General features: G+C 44.3%; 1 protein-coding gene across 8 annotated transcripts in view; it reads right to left on the bottom strand.

Annotated features, from left to right (window-relative positions):
• Positions 1–12,694, bottom strand: part of WIZ (WIZ zinc finger) — a 688,842-nt gene that overhangs the window by 359,553 nt on the left and 316,595 nt on the right. For 5 of the 8 annotated variants that reach the window (XM_069231671.1, XM_069231676.1, XM_069231674.1 and 2 more), the window contains exons 4-6: positions 7,968–10,546; positions 3,782–3,859; positions 3,291–3,653 (exon numbers count right to left, since the gene is read on the bottom strand). In XM_069231671.1, coding sequence (XP_069087772.1) covers positions 3,291–3,653; positions 3,782–3,859; positions 7,968–10,546 — 3,020 coding nt within the window. The remainder of the gene's footprint in view (positions 1–3,290; positions 3,654–3,781; positions 3,860–7,967; positions 10,547–12,694) is intronic. The other 3 variants (XM_069231672.1, XM_069231673.1, XM_069231678.1) reach the window with 3 other exon arrangements.

Raw genomic sequence — 12,694 nt, 5'->3', positions numbered from 1 at the left:
GCTGCTGATTGAGGGCACACTGATGTGCTGGTATGTTGATCAGGGTGGTATGAATTTCTAGACAGTAGTCCTCTATTGGACTACCACTAGCACCAACTGAGCTGAATTAATAATCATATACTGAAAGTAGAAATCCTTTAGCCTCCCACGACAGCTGTTTTGTGGTCAGGGTTGGAGTGGGTGAGCATGGGCGAGTTTGGAAGCAGAGGCTCCTCTTCTAAACCTGCCGTCTTTACCACTACACTTGCCATTGTTGCCTCCGTAGCTTTCCCTTGATTGCCCCCTACCAGACTTGGGGACAAGCACAATCTGATGCTGTGTCTGGTGCGTTTTTGCCTGTCTGGCTAGTGTGGTTCAACCTCATGGGTGTTGCTTGTGAAAAGTGTACCTTGAGATGCTGGATTACAGGGATCCCATGGACTTAGTGATATAATTATCTCCCCTAATTTTCTCCAACATCTCATCCACCTGGTGTCCTATAGAGGCCCCCATCGAATGGGGTGTTGAGGTGGTATTATTGGACCTTGTTTAGATATGGACACTGGTTTTAACACTGCAAGAGGCAACGTCCCCAAGCATCTATGGTTCACTGTATATTTGCGCTCAAGATGGATTTCCCCTCTGTAACCAACCCCTCACTCCTTTTCTCTTTTCTTACAGGCGTCAGGGCGGTGCTGTAGGATCCCCTACATTTCCTCCCTCTAAAACCTATCATAACTGTGACAGCAACGTCAATGTATTGGCAATACACCACTGAATAGTGGCACCTAATGCTACTCGCTTCCCATCACAACCTATGGATTTGCTTTCCTTATATGAGGAGGAGGGTGTCATCTGTGACCTGGGCAGAAGCAAGCCCTCTTTCTGTCAGTACGGACTACCAGTAAGTCTGATGGGACTTGGCCTCAAATATAAAGCGGATGAGTACGGGCAGCTTTATGTTTCATTTCAACATGTAGTGTAACCAACTTGGCACCCGACTGGGTTCTTTAAATTATCAAGGGCCAACTTCAGCATTCCCTTGATCATGGGTAGGAACTGGACACTACATTTTGTCTTGGAAACAGTCTCAAATAAAAAGTTGTCCTCGTTCTTTATGACATCCATGGCAACTTTAAGGAACTGAATTGCTCTCTGTATGATGGCATGGTATGCCATAGTATCATACAGTGAGGATGGTTTAACGGAATATGGGGGCTACAGTTCTTGGCAGGGGAGGGGTTGGCATTATAGTCACCCCATGGGTCATCTCTAACCCCTTCACCATTGGGCTGGTCATATCGGTCACCTTCCCAAAACAGGATGTCTAGTTCTGAAAAAGAATGTACTGACCCTTCTGAGCACTGAAATGGAGGTGGGGGTGAGGGCAATAATGAGAATGGTGTTGGTGGTGGAGGGGAAAGTGGTGTGTGTACCGTGGAGATAGTGTTGATGGAGCAGGCTGTGCATGCTTAGGCGTAGGAGGCCATCAAGGACTTGTTTGGTCCCTATGCTTCTTGTGCACTGGGTGTCGAGTGAGAGGACAACTGGTTAAGTTCCCCCTCAAACATCAACATCCTTTTTTAAGGAATGGGAGGCAGCATGGAAACAGGCCTTAACTGAGGCAGCTTCGCCAACATCTTGCCTGTTTTAGCATAAATAAATAGGTACTTCAGCTTGGTGTTGCGTTCCTCTGCAACTCTCTTGAGGATGGGAGCCTTGGAGGTTTCAGAGGTTGGCACAGAGGAGGGGTTTCAGGTTTGACTTCAAATACGTCCTTGTATACGGAGGTTTCAGCTCCGAAAGTGGAAGCTCGATGCCTCTTGGCCAAGAAGACGTGGAGGTGGGTTGTGGCTTCAAGCACCTCGGTGGATGGTGTCTTGGCTCTGCAGCTTTGTCTCGGTGCCAACCAGAGCCCTGGGCAGCAGTGGATCCTAGGCCTTTATCTTGGCTGCTTCAGAGCTCAATGCCAGACTTCCTCTGCCTTGATGCAGGGTCAGTTATGAGGGCGTGTCTTTATTCCTTGAATGGGGCTGTCACTCATGGACTTCACGGATTTCTTGGTGAGTGGTCCCGCCGATTGAGACTCCAAAGGAGGTACCACTTCATTCTTGGAGGCACTCAGACCCTGTCTCAGGGCTGAGCATGAGTTGGGATGCTGATGTGCCAGAGGTTCTTGCGTCTATTACTCAAGGCTGAAGGGGTCCTGTTCTCTGAAAATGTCTGGAATGTCATAATGACCCATGGTGCATTTTTAGGTATGCCCAATGTCTTTTCCTACAGTACAGCAATGTGTTCATGCCCCTGAAGGTGAAACTGAAATTGTAGACATCTCGTGCTTAGGAGCGAGAGGTTACAGACCTTGTCGAGATCGGCCTGGGGATTCTTCACCTTTTAATGTAGGCAGAATCATATAGGAGGGTTCTCCATCTGCCGACATTTTCTGAGGCTCAGTAATTGAAAAAATGTTAGGACAGGGCTCAGTCTAACCAGTTGTTGAAACAATCATCTGTGTTTTAAGTTCAAATAGCAAAACCTGATTTTTCTCTTTCGTCGGATCAGACAAGCACAAGCAGGGTCTGAAGTCTCAGCAAGCAAATGCATACATCTTGGAGCCGTGGTAAACACATCAGAACATGATGGAGGAAAAAACAATATAAATTTGGAGTCATACCCTTGCGGATTGTGGACTAAGGGAAGAGTCACACAATATTTCAGAACTCAAAGCTTCAAGAAAGAAAAACAACTTTTAATGTTAAAGCCCAATACTAGAATATACAAAGCATGTGTATCTACAGCCGCACGTTACAAAGAAAGGCAACTACATGGAGGGAGTATATAATTGGTCTGGCTGCAGGTAATTCTGTTCATTTTTTTAAACCAAGGCTAAGTCTCTGGTCTACCTAATTAAGGAGAAGGTAGACAGGCTTCCCTTAACCGTCTCAATTTCTACAACTAGCATTTCTCATTGAGTTTGCAAAAAAGATCCAAAACATTGATCCTTGTAGCTAACTCGTTGTCAACTGTGCTTGTATACTTAGAATAAATGGATACAACATGATCCAGAACGCAATCACACTCCCAGTCCTACCACTCTTATAACTTCCTGTTTAAAGGAAATGGAAACGGATATTTAACAAATTTAAAAATGAAAAAATTAATATCTGTGCCTGCAAAAAGTGAATAACCAAATATAGTGTACATCTGCACTTCACAGACTCTAGTAGACACCACAAATTAATAAACATATAATTTAAGGGTACATTACTATTGTATGTGCACACAGAAAACACATTCATTCAATTACTTACTATCTTTGCTGGGCTGTGAGGACTCAACAGCCCAGGATGTAGTCAAAGGAGAATGTGGTGACCTTGCAATGCTGCCTTCCGACATGGGAGTGATGCTTTTAGGTCTGTAGCTTGGTGCCTCTCGCAAGTGGTTTGGGGAGGATGGTTCACTACTGCCCACCGCCTGCAGGGCCCGCCTGTCGGGCGAATTGGCTAGAAGCTCCTTCAGAATGTTGATGGGTGATATGGTGAGCTCCCAGTTGGTGATGCCGAAGTCTCTTAAGTGGGCTCTGGCGTGGCTGGAGAGGCCGGCTCGCGTGTCGAATCCTGCGCCACAGAACTCACATCTCATAAGGCTGAAGGTGCTGGGATCAAAGTTGGCCACTGTAATGAAAATGAAAGTGCCCCATCAATGAACCTCCATGTGGAAAGCAGGTGAATGGGCCACTGGCCAATCACATGCCCTCGTAACGGCGCATGAGCAAGGCTGGGTTGAATATGTGGATACGCACCATGAGAAGAACCTTTTAGCGTGGAGGGGCGTCCCACAAGTGGCCAAGGCGCTTCGTACCGCAGAGTTGGCTCCCCTACTGAGAGCGAGGAGATGCAGTTAGTCAAAGGTACGCAGGAATTTGTGCTATTCAGTTTTTGATCATGTCTCCAATTCCTTTCTGACATCCGCACCCTCAATTTTTTTCTTAATCTGGGTACCTTTGTTTTGAACACAAGTCCTGCTAAACCTAAGGAGACACTGAAGTTCATCACTTCTCAAGCACCTCGCCAAACACATGGGCGTGCTTGCACCAATCATTTCGACAGACTGGCTGAGCAACAGAGGATAAAGAATGGAGCATAGTAAAAATTAAAGGCCCTGTATTTGAAATCCCAGAAGCCCACATTCAACTGTAAGCACTAGCGTAGGTCATAATGGAACTGGGTGCGTGGCCATTCACTGTAATGTAAGGCTGACGGACACTGCACTTTCTGAACCACAATAATATAATGAATGCAAAATCAGACAAAACTAAAATGTAAAAAAAAATGATTTAAATTTTTTTTTTTTTAAAGACCTTTGAATCATCATTAAAAGTTAACAAGCGCAATGTTTAAATAAATGCAAATACATGAAAAAAAGCAATAACTTTTCACATAGTCAAAATGCAAGGAAGTAATATGAAGATAAAGTGATTCAAATATGGAAATGAAAATTCTTATTAACTATAAAATAACTGGGATTTTGTGATGAGGTGGCTCAGAAGTAGAAGTTACAGTGAGGACCCCAAAGCAGTGAATGTAAGCACCGAAGTCCCAACATGGACGCTGCGCACTGAGATAAGCTTGGGGTGCTGCCTTGAGGCCTCTTCCTAGCTATACAACTTAATCTCAATTGGATGTCCTAATTGAGGACTGTGTCAAAGGCTGCAGGTTTCTGGATTAGCCATGGGACACTCAGTTCACATAAAGCAAGCTAGCAGCAAGAGAAGCATCTAAAAACGAGTTGAAGATGAGCACTGAGATAGTGAACCTTCGAAGTCAATGGAGGTAATGTGTGCGAAAAGGGGTCACTTACTTCAAATGCAAGCTAGTCTCAGGACAAAGACAACAGAAGGCCACTTAAAGCATTTAAAGGGACTGCTTAGAGCAGGAGATGCTAACTTGTTCACTGCTGATGGACAGGAGCAAATGCTTCAGGGACAGAACACACAGAACTTAGATAACAAAAGGGCACGTACACACAAGGTACACAGCAAGCAGATATGAAAGGACAGTGTGTCTTAAGATCAGCTCTATAAGATGCTTTATATGATCGTTACATAATAAAGAATCCCTAATCTCAATTATCTCTAAGAACTGTAGATTGCTTCCTACTGGTCATATGGTCCGGTGTGGGGATGTAGCTCAAAACTGTCAGCTGCTGGAGAGGCTATTTTCTTCAACTGTGGCACTCACATCAGGGTACATGCTGTGGGCTGCTTCACAATGAAGGAAGTAATTTCTTTTTGTATAAGCATGGACTTCCTGCCATGGCATTTCGAGGTGCATGACTAGAAAGAACCTAGGCTCAACAAAACCACTGCAAAGTGGTCATGCTTTTTTGCTAATTAGTGTGCATTTCATGAGGGCAAGAAAAGGCACTGTCCCCGGGGAAGCCTTCTATCGCTTCTAGCCTTTATGAGGACTTTCCTATTTTCTTTCTTGCTCTATTTGGTTGCAGAAGTACTTGTGTCACCGAAAGGAATGTTTTGACTGGCTGTAAAGAGTTTCCTCATAGCAGAGCTACAGCCACAACCTAACCAACCTATTTTTCAAACATTGCAGAAGAAATGTGGAGGCCCTTTCGAATTGGAGTATTTTCATGCAAAAAGCTAGACTGGCTACAATGAGGACTGGTAATATATCAATAATTAAGTGAAGCCATTTTTAATCACGCATAAGAATTGAACTATATATTAGTTTTGGAATGACTGGTGTTCAGTGCTTTTTAAACAATTTAGAGCACATTCACAAACTTAAAGCAAACATTTTGTGGTCAAATTCGGATCGACTTGTGTTTGTAAGTAAATCTCTCCAGAATGGCAGCCAATTGGAAGGGCACAAAGAGCCAGTGGAGGCTTAAGGTTTTAGTTCTTGTTGGGTTAGTTTCAATTTACTCAATTTAACTTGTCCGTCTGCTGTATTGCTGGGGAAAAGGAGAGAAGTCGGGTACAAAGCTGCCTTACAATAAGGTCAATCTATTAATCTCCCCAGAAGTTTGTAAGCACCATACCTTCAGGTATGCTTCTGTTTAACAGGGGTAGCCTTACTGGTCATCATGTGAATACGTTTTTGCTACGTCAATAGGCAACAATCTGCAGGAGCAGGAAGATTAAACACCAAAGCTTGCGCATGAGACTGTAGGGCATCGACAGTATAACTGACCACGAGTCCAAAGCTGAGCCAGGCTTTTCAGAAAATGAAAAAAAAGGCACGAGAGGGAATGGAAAAATCAGCTAAAAGAGATCTCTGTGCTAAATGGACAATCTCGATCAGTCAAAACAGCTTTCATCAGTTTTTCCTGTTAAACGTTTCTGATCAAATCACTAGCCACAGTCAAGGTTAAGTGGAATGAAGCCAGGTAGCGTTAGAAAGTTCCATTACGCCTTATGATGACCTTCCCCAACCACCCCTACTCACCGCATCATTCTAAAGTTTTGGTAATTACTACTCTTTTTATGCACAGGGGCCCAACTGTAAAAGGGGATATCGGGCACAGCAGATAGACATGAACAGGATGACTGTGAGGGAACGCAGTCAGCCTGGTACAGAAAGTGCTGGATGTCAGGGTTAAGGTGTAACTGTCGAGCTTTATATAGGTCCAAGTACTGGAACAGAATAGAGTGTTGCCAGTCAGGGTGCAACAAGTAAAGCACGGACGCGCTTTGGCGAGCACTAAATGTCTGAGCTGTTAGGTGGTGTTGCATTACAGGAGTGTTCCTACTAGCGGTGCAGAAGCAAAACAGCTTGTATCAGTACTGGTTCACTCGTCCTGCCCATTCAGACATGAAGAAAGCTCAGCTTACGCATTAGAAAAATGCACATCCGAAGCAGGGAATGTTTCTGCTGGGAAGGTTGCTATACCCAGCGCTTACAACACTCCCCAACGCCCCTAGGCGGAGTCAGCGGCTGTAAGATGTCAAAGAAATAGGTACTGAATAACTAACTACGTCTTGAAATATCCGTTTTTCTCCAGGCTGTACTTAAAGTGCTCCTAGACCAGCAGGCTCTTGCCTATACCTACTCAATGCACGTTAAAAGCCCCCTCACTCTCTATGCTTGTGCCACTGAGGCTTTTCACTCGACAAAGGCCGTGCTACATAGACTTTGTTAGCAGTCCCGTGCTTCCAACGTACCTCAAGCGCTCATTTTTATTTTTTCAAAGTGTGAAGGTCATGCTCTTAACTTTGTGTCAGACGATCCATGAATCATGGATACTAAAAACAGGTCAGAGGCCACCTGCGCCTTGAAAATGGACACCTTTAAAATGAATACATTAGAACTGGAGCCCACATGTTTGAGAGATTCTTATGCTGGGCTTGGGGGCTTCAGAGATTCCACATGAGGCCCAGTCCTGATCCAGTGGTTGACAGAAAGGGGAGAAGAGTAACAGGCAAGGCTCGACAAGCGCTTCATTATAACTCTACAGGTTGGTAATCACAAGGCTTTCGACTCCAACAGCAGTAGAAGCAGCGTATAAGAAAAATAATCAGGGGTGTGAATTGAACACACTGCTTCTAAAATGCCAAGTTGTTCTTTCTCATGAACTACGTGCTTTTTGAAAATGTTATAACAAAAAATGTAAGTTTCGCTAAACGCTGCAGGGTTAGGAAGAGAGTTCATAATTCAAAGCCAGTATTGCCAAGAAATGGGGAACAAACCCGACACGGCCTTAAAACAGTTTACTAATGTACATATCTCTTAACCGATTACACTTTTGTAAGATTTCCCACTTTTGGATAATAAATTATGGTTCTACATACAAAACCCATTTTAAACACATGATGATAGCTGCTCTCAATATAGTTACTGACGTACTGCCCACTTCCGGAGCAAAGGCCAATCCATACTGCACAGCAGCATCTTCCAGATTGGGAGGAAAAATAAAAAGCGACAGTAAAAATATATTAATAGTAAAAAAAAATAGTAAAATTGTGTACATACTACCTTTTTTCTTCTTCTTTTGAAAGGAAAATTTTTGTTCTATAGCTTTGACTTCTTCGGCAGAGATGAAATGCCTGACGTTGTAGCTCACACCCACCCTGTTCAAGTGACCCCGCACATGATTGGCCAGACCAATCCCATTGTGAAACTGGTCAGGACAATAGGGGCACTTCTTTTCCTCACTCCGCAATATCAGGTTATCTGGATCCAGCAGCTCGTCAGCCTCAAGCGAGCCTTCCAGCAGCAGATCTAACGGATAGGACCCGTCCAGCACCCTCTTTCGTAAAGACGGTCGACCAGCAGATGAAGTGCCCAGTGAGAAGCCCTTTTTCTTGAAAGGTTTGCGGCCAGGTTTCATCTTCTTGCGCTTATCGCTTATGGAGTTTATAACCACAACTGGGACCATCAAACGTAACTGATGACGCTGCTCATCTGAGACTGTGTTTGAGTCGGACGACCTCAAGGTGTTCCTAAAAGTCCTCTTTAGTTCCAGCGCAGACCTTGGAATCATTGGTTTGTTGACCCGCTTAGCAGTGGGTTGGAGACCAGTTTTCAGTTTAAAAAATCCCCCACCAAGGCCATCGTACTGCTTCCCTGATGACCAGCCATGTCGGAGCCCCAATAATGCACCATGTTTCCTCCGATTGTCAATGGCATGCCCTTTAAAAGGTGCAAGAATTTTCTTCTTTATTTTCAGCGCTGCCTGCGGAGCATAACTTTTTGAAGACGGATAGGAATTGCCATATTTTCTCGGCAAAGAACCATATGGAAGCAGTTTTCTATTCTGGAACTTTGACAGGGGAATGCCTTTTCTGGTAGATATATTGCTGCTATCTGGTCTTTCGTGACCTGGTGCAAAGTCAAGCCCCGGTTCACGTTTCACTTGGACATCCTTGTGAGACTGGGAAGGCAGTGGGGGAGGCGGAGATGGTAGATGTGGCAGTTGTGGAGGTAGAAGTGGAGGCTGCAGAAGTGAAGGAGGTGATGGTTCTTTTTTAATAATAATTTCTGTTTCAGGATACGATCTCGGTTTTGGAAGAGCATAGCTCTCCTTGCTGGTCCCTGGCTCATTGGTGTCTTCACCACAAGTTTTAGAGTCCCAAGAGGAAGATGAATGAGAATATTTAACATGATGGTTTAGAATGCTCTCACTTGGTGCAGGGAAACCACAGATAATACAGGTACTAGCACCCTTCATGAGCATGGGGGTTGGATCCTCAGTGGGAGTAGCTGGAAGATGAGGTTCATTTGGTTTAAAACGTTGAATGGTCAGATCTCGTGTCTCCTGGGCCTCATCCACTGTAGTGTCCAATACACCTTTAACCTCTTGGTCCTTTCTCTCTTTCACATGCATCTTAGCATGCTGAACAAATACTTTGGAAGAGTTAGTCCCGAACACACACTTTGGACATTGTAGTCTAGCCTCCCGCCCTTCATCAGAAAAGTCATTGAGTTTCTGAATTTCCTCTATGATCTTTTCTCGTGACTCCTGGTGAAGTCTCCGGTGCTGTTCCAGAGCTGTAGATTCTCCAAAGGACCACCCACACTCATTGCAGGAAAACTGGCCTAGCATAGAGAGAGGCGGCTCTTGCAGATTGGGCCCTGGTTCACGTGTATGCTGCAGCATGTGCTCCATCAAATGCTCCTTTTTCTTAAAGTAGATGCTACATTCAATGCATGTGTACACCGAGGCCTCATCATCGTCCTCTGGGTCTTCCTTTCCATGATCATCCAGCAGCATGCTGCACATGTATGGCGCCATGTCAGCATCATAGTTGCTGCATGCAACAGGTACTAAAGGTTCAGGGGGGATCTGCTCCAGTGAATCATCGTCATTCACCGTCCATGTCTGTTTGCACCCAGAAACATCCATGCCAACCTGGTGGTTTTGTTTTTGCAATGCCCAGTCAGCAGCAGAATTGAGACCAGACAGCTGGGTCATCTCAGATTCCAATGATACAGCTTTTGTGTGAATGGAGACATCTTCATAGTAGGAAGGTTTGCCCACGCTGGTATTGAGGGATTTCCTGAAAATAGGAAGTGTTATTGGAGGAGGATCCCCTCTCACTGTCTGCCCCCTAAGAGGAATACCAGGCGCTTCTTCCCTAGAAATTGAATTTGGGCTCACACCACGATCAGTAATCCACTCAAACCTTTGAAAGCTTGACTTACTTTTTTCCAAGTGTTCATGAGTGAATGCTCCAGAATTATTCAAATCATCCATGCTCTCAAAATGAGACTGAGTGCTAGGTGGATAACGTTCAATAGACACATGCGAGTGCAAATCTAGTTGATTATTCTCCACATGCTCACTGCTTCGTTTCATGACACGTGCAAGCCTGGATTCCAAAGAAAGGAGGCTTTCTCGTTGCTTGTTGAGGTTAAGAAAATCCCTGCTATCAGATACAGCTTTGGAAGTTCGTTCCTCCCGGGAGCCTTTTTCTCTGATCTCTTGAAGGGAGCGCTCCCAGGATATATCGTCTGAGACCTTCAAATTTCTAAAGTCCGTGGGGTCTTGGAATGAACTGGCTAACATGGAGGTAGGTTTGAAGAGGCCCACCTGTTCTCCACCGTCGTGGCTATGAAAGACAGAAAAAACATAAGGTTAGTCCTCGAAACAGGAGGTCCACAGGTAAGATTAATGTAACACAAAGACCCATAGAAGTGCTGAAATCCCATACATGGCTACTACACTACCTTCATCCCATCTTCCACCCACTCTCCGTGACTTCTTGATCGTCTTTCCAACCCTCTTGCTTTTTACCAATATTTGTCTCTCCAGCTGACCACAAACCTAATGGTCATTGCCCAAAGTGTACCCTCAGTTCATTAGCTAATGAAATGCAAGTGTTTTGGAAAGATCATTCTACCCTCAAGACAGGTCCCTTTCAATTTTTTGCCTTGCAGCCTCATTTCATCTATTCTGGTTCCCTCCTTTCACCTCTTCTGCACCCCTCAATTTTATGGTGGTTTTACGGATTCGCAAAAACCTTGGTAAGTATCTGCCATACCATGAAACAACCCAACCCAAATTAAAGAGCGAAAAGGGTAGACTTTTAAAACATAAGAAAAAACACCTCAAACAATGGTCCTTTGAAATACAGTATTTCAGATTTCTGCAGCATTTGAGAAGGAGGGCCAGCCATTAAATACAGAAAACTCCTTTTACTTAGCTCATCTCTCTACTAAATGATGTCAATAATTTATAGATGTGGATAAAACATGACAACTCTGTGTAAGGTAGTAAGAACAAAACATCGATCAGGTCCCTTTGCCAAGTACCACCAGCGGTGTAACGTCTCCCATAAGAACTGGTAAATTAATGCGTGAAGGCTCACATACTCTGGACGACCGGTCTTTTACAACAGACCACCCTGCTGTCTAGTTAAACTTCCTATATTCAGTAAAAGGGCAGTGCATTCTGGGAGTGTCAGGCAAGGAACTGCTTTAAGCTCAGATCAATCTGATAGCGCCGCCGCGCAGTATTAAACATAATGCAAAATTTAAAAATGACCACTGGTAAACATTAGAGACGGCTCTACTGCACCAGTCTGTACAAATATGGGAAGGTATTAGTCACTGCCCAGCTGTGGCATCTGAATTGTAATTCTATGCTTTCCTATTCAGTATGTCCTAACATGCAATTGACCGCTGCAATCTCAAAATGCCATGGCATAGGAATACCTCCTGGATTCGTTTGGATACCATAGAAAAACTCAAATACCTCAGATATAGTCACATCTTGCTTAAAGTCTACACTTCCACTCTCTTCTCAAGCTTCAGCTCGCACACATTTGCAATAAAAGATGCAATCTCTGCTTCTAGTTACGCCACGAAAACAACTCTTTAGTGCCATTCCAGTCTCCCCAAAACAGGGTGTTTAAAAAAAAATAATAATAATAAATTACATTTTGTGTTTAGGAACAATATGTAGGGCTGAAATACTAACAAGATACTTAATTTCGGTAACTTTCTTTCTGTAGGATACTCTAACCGCAGATTCTTCACCATGTGATTGACCTCAGGTGCCTAACTGGATCTAGAAACTCACAAAGCAGAACCCCTTGCATGCCAGTAGTTGGTGGCGCACTGGGACTCCGCATTAACTCTGTGCCAGATTTGATCAGAGGTGAGACAGAGAGCCACCCATGGGTGCGGATATCAGTTTCTTTTGAAAGCTTGTCCTTGCCCTCAGATGGGGAGCTCTTTAGCAAATTGGAAGAACCCGTGTGCATACTGCTGAAAAGGGACATTTTCAGTTTAAAAGGAGAGTATTCCACAGAAGAGGGAGCTGGAGCGCAGTGAGCAAACTGCAGGTAGAATATTCACCAGAAATAGCAATGCCTGTGGTAAGTAACTTGTTCTTCTGATGGATACTTCTAACCACATAGTTCTCATCTTTACAACAGACACTAGAGCAATACCTCTCAAGGTGATGGGTCTGTGGAATGACAGACTAATCGAAAGTTGTGCAGTACTAAATGGGCAAAAAGCCCAACACAGCAGACCAGACTGTCAAGGCAGTAGTGCTTTGTGAAAATGTGTATTGATGGCCACGTAGCTGCCTTGCAGATATCCTGGACAGGCACTCAATGTGCCAAAATAGTGGTAGCAGCCGCAGCTCTGGTGGAATGAGCACTAAGGCCTTCTAGAGAATGTTCCCTAGCCAACACATAGCAGGTCTTACTACAGAGGATTATCAATCGTGAGGGGGTCTCCTTCAGCAC

Source organism: Pleurodeles waltl, chromosome 4_2 (assembly GCF_031143425.1).
Source record: "Pleurodeles waltl isolate 20211129_DDA chromosome 4_2, aPleWal1.hap1.20221129, whole genome shotgun sequence".
Taxonomy (NCBI): Eukaryota; Metazoa; Chordata; class Amphibia; order Caudata; family Salamandridae; genus Pleurodeles; species Pleurodeles waltl.
The sequence above is the reverse complement of the archived record's forward strand: the minus strand, read 5'-3'. Positions and strand labels throughout refer to the sequence as shown.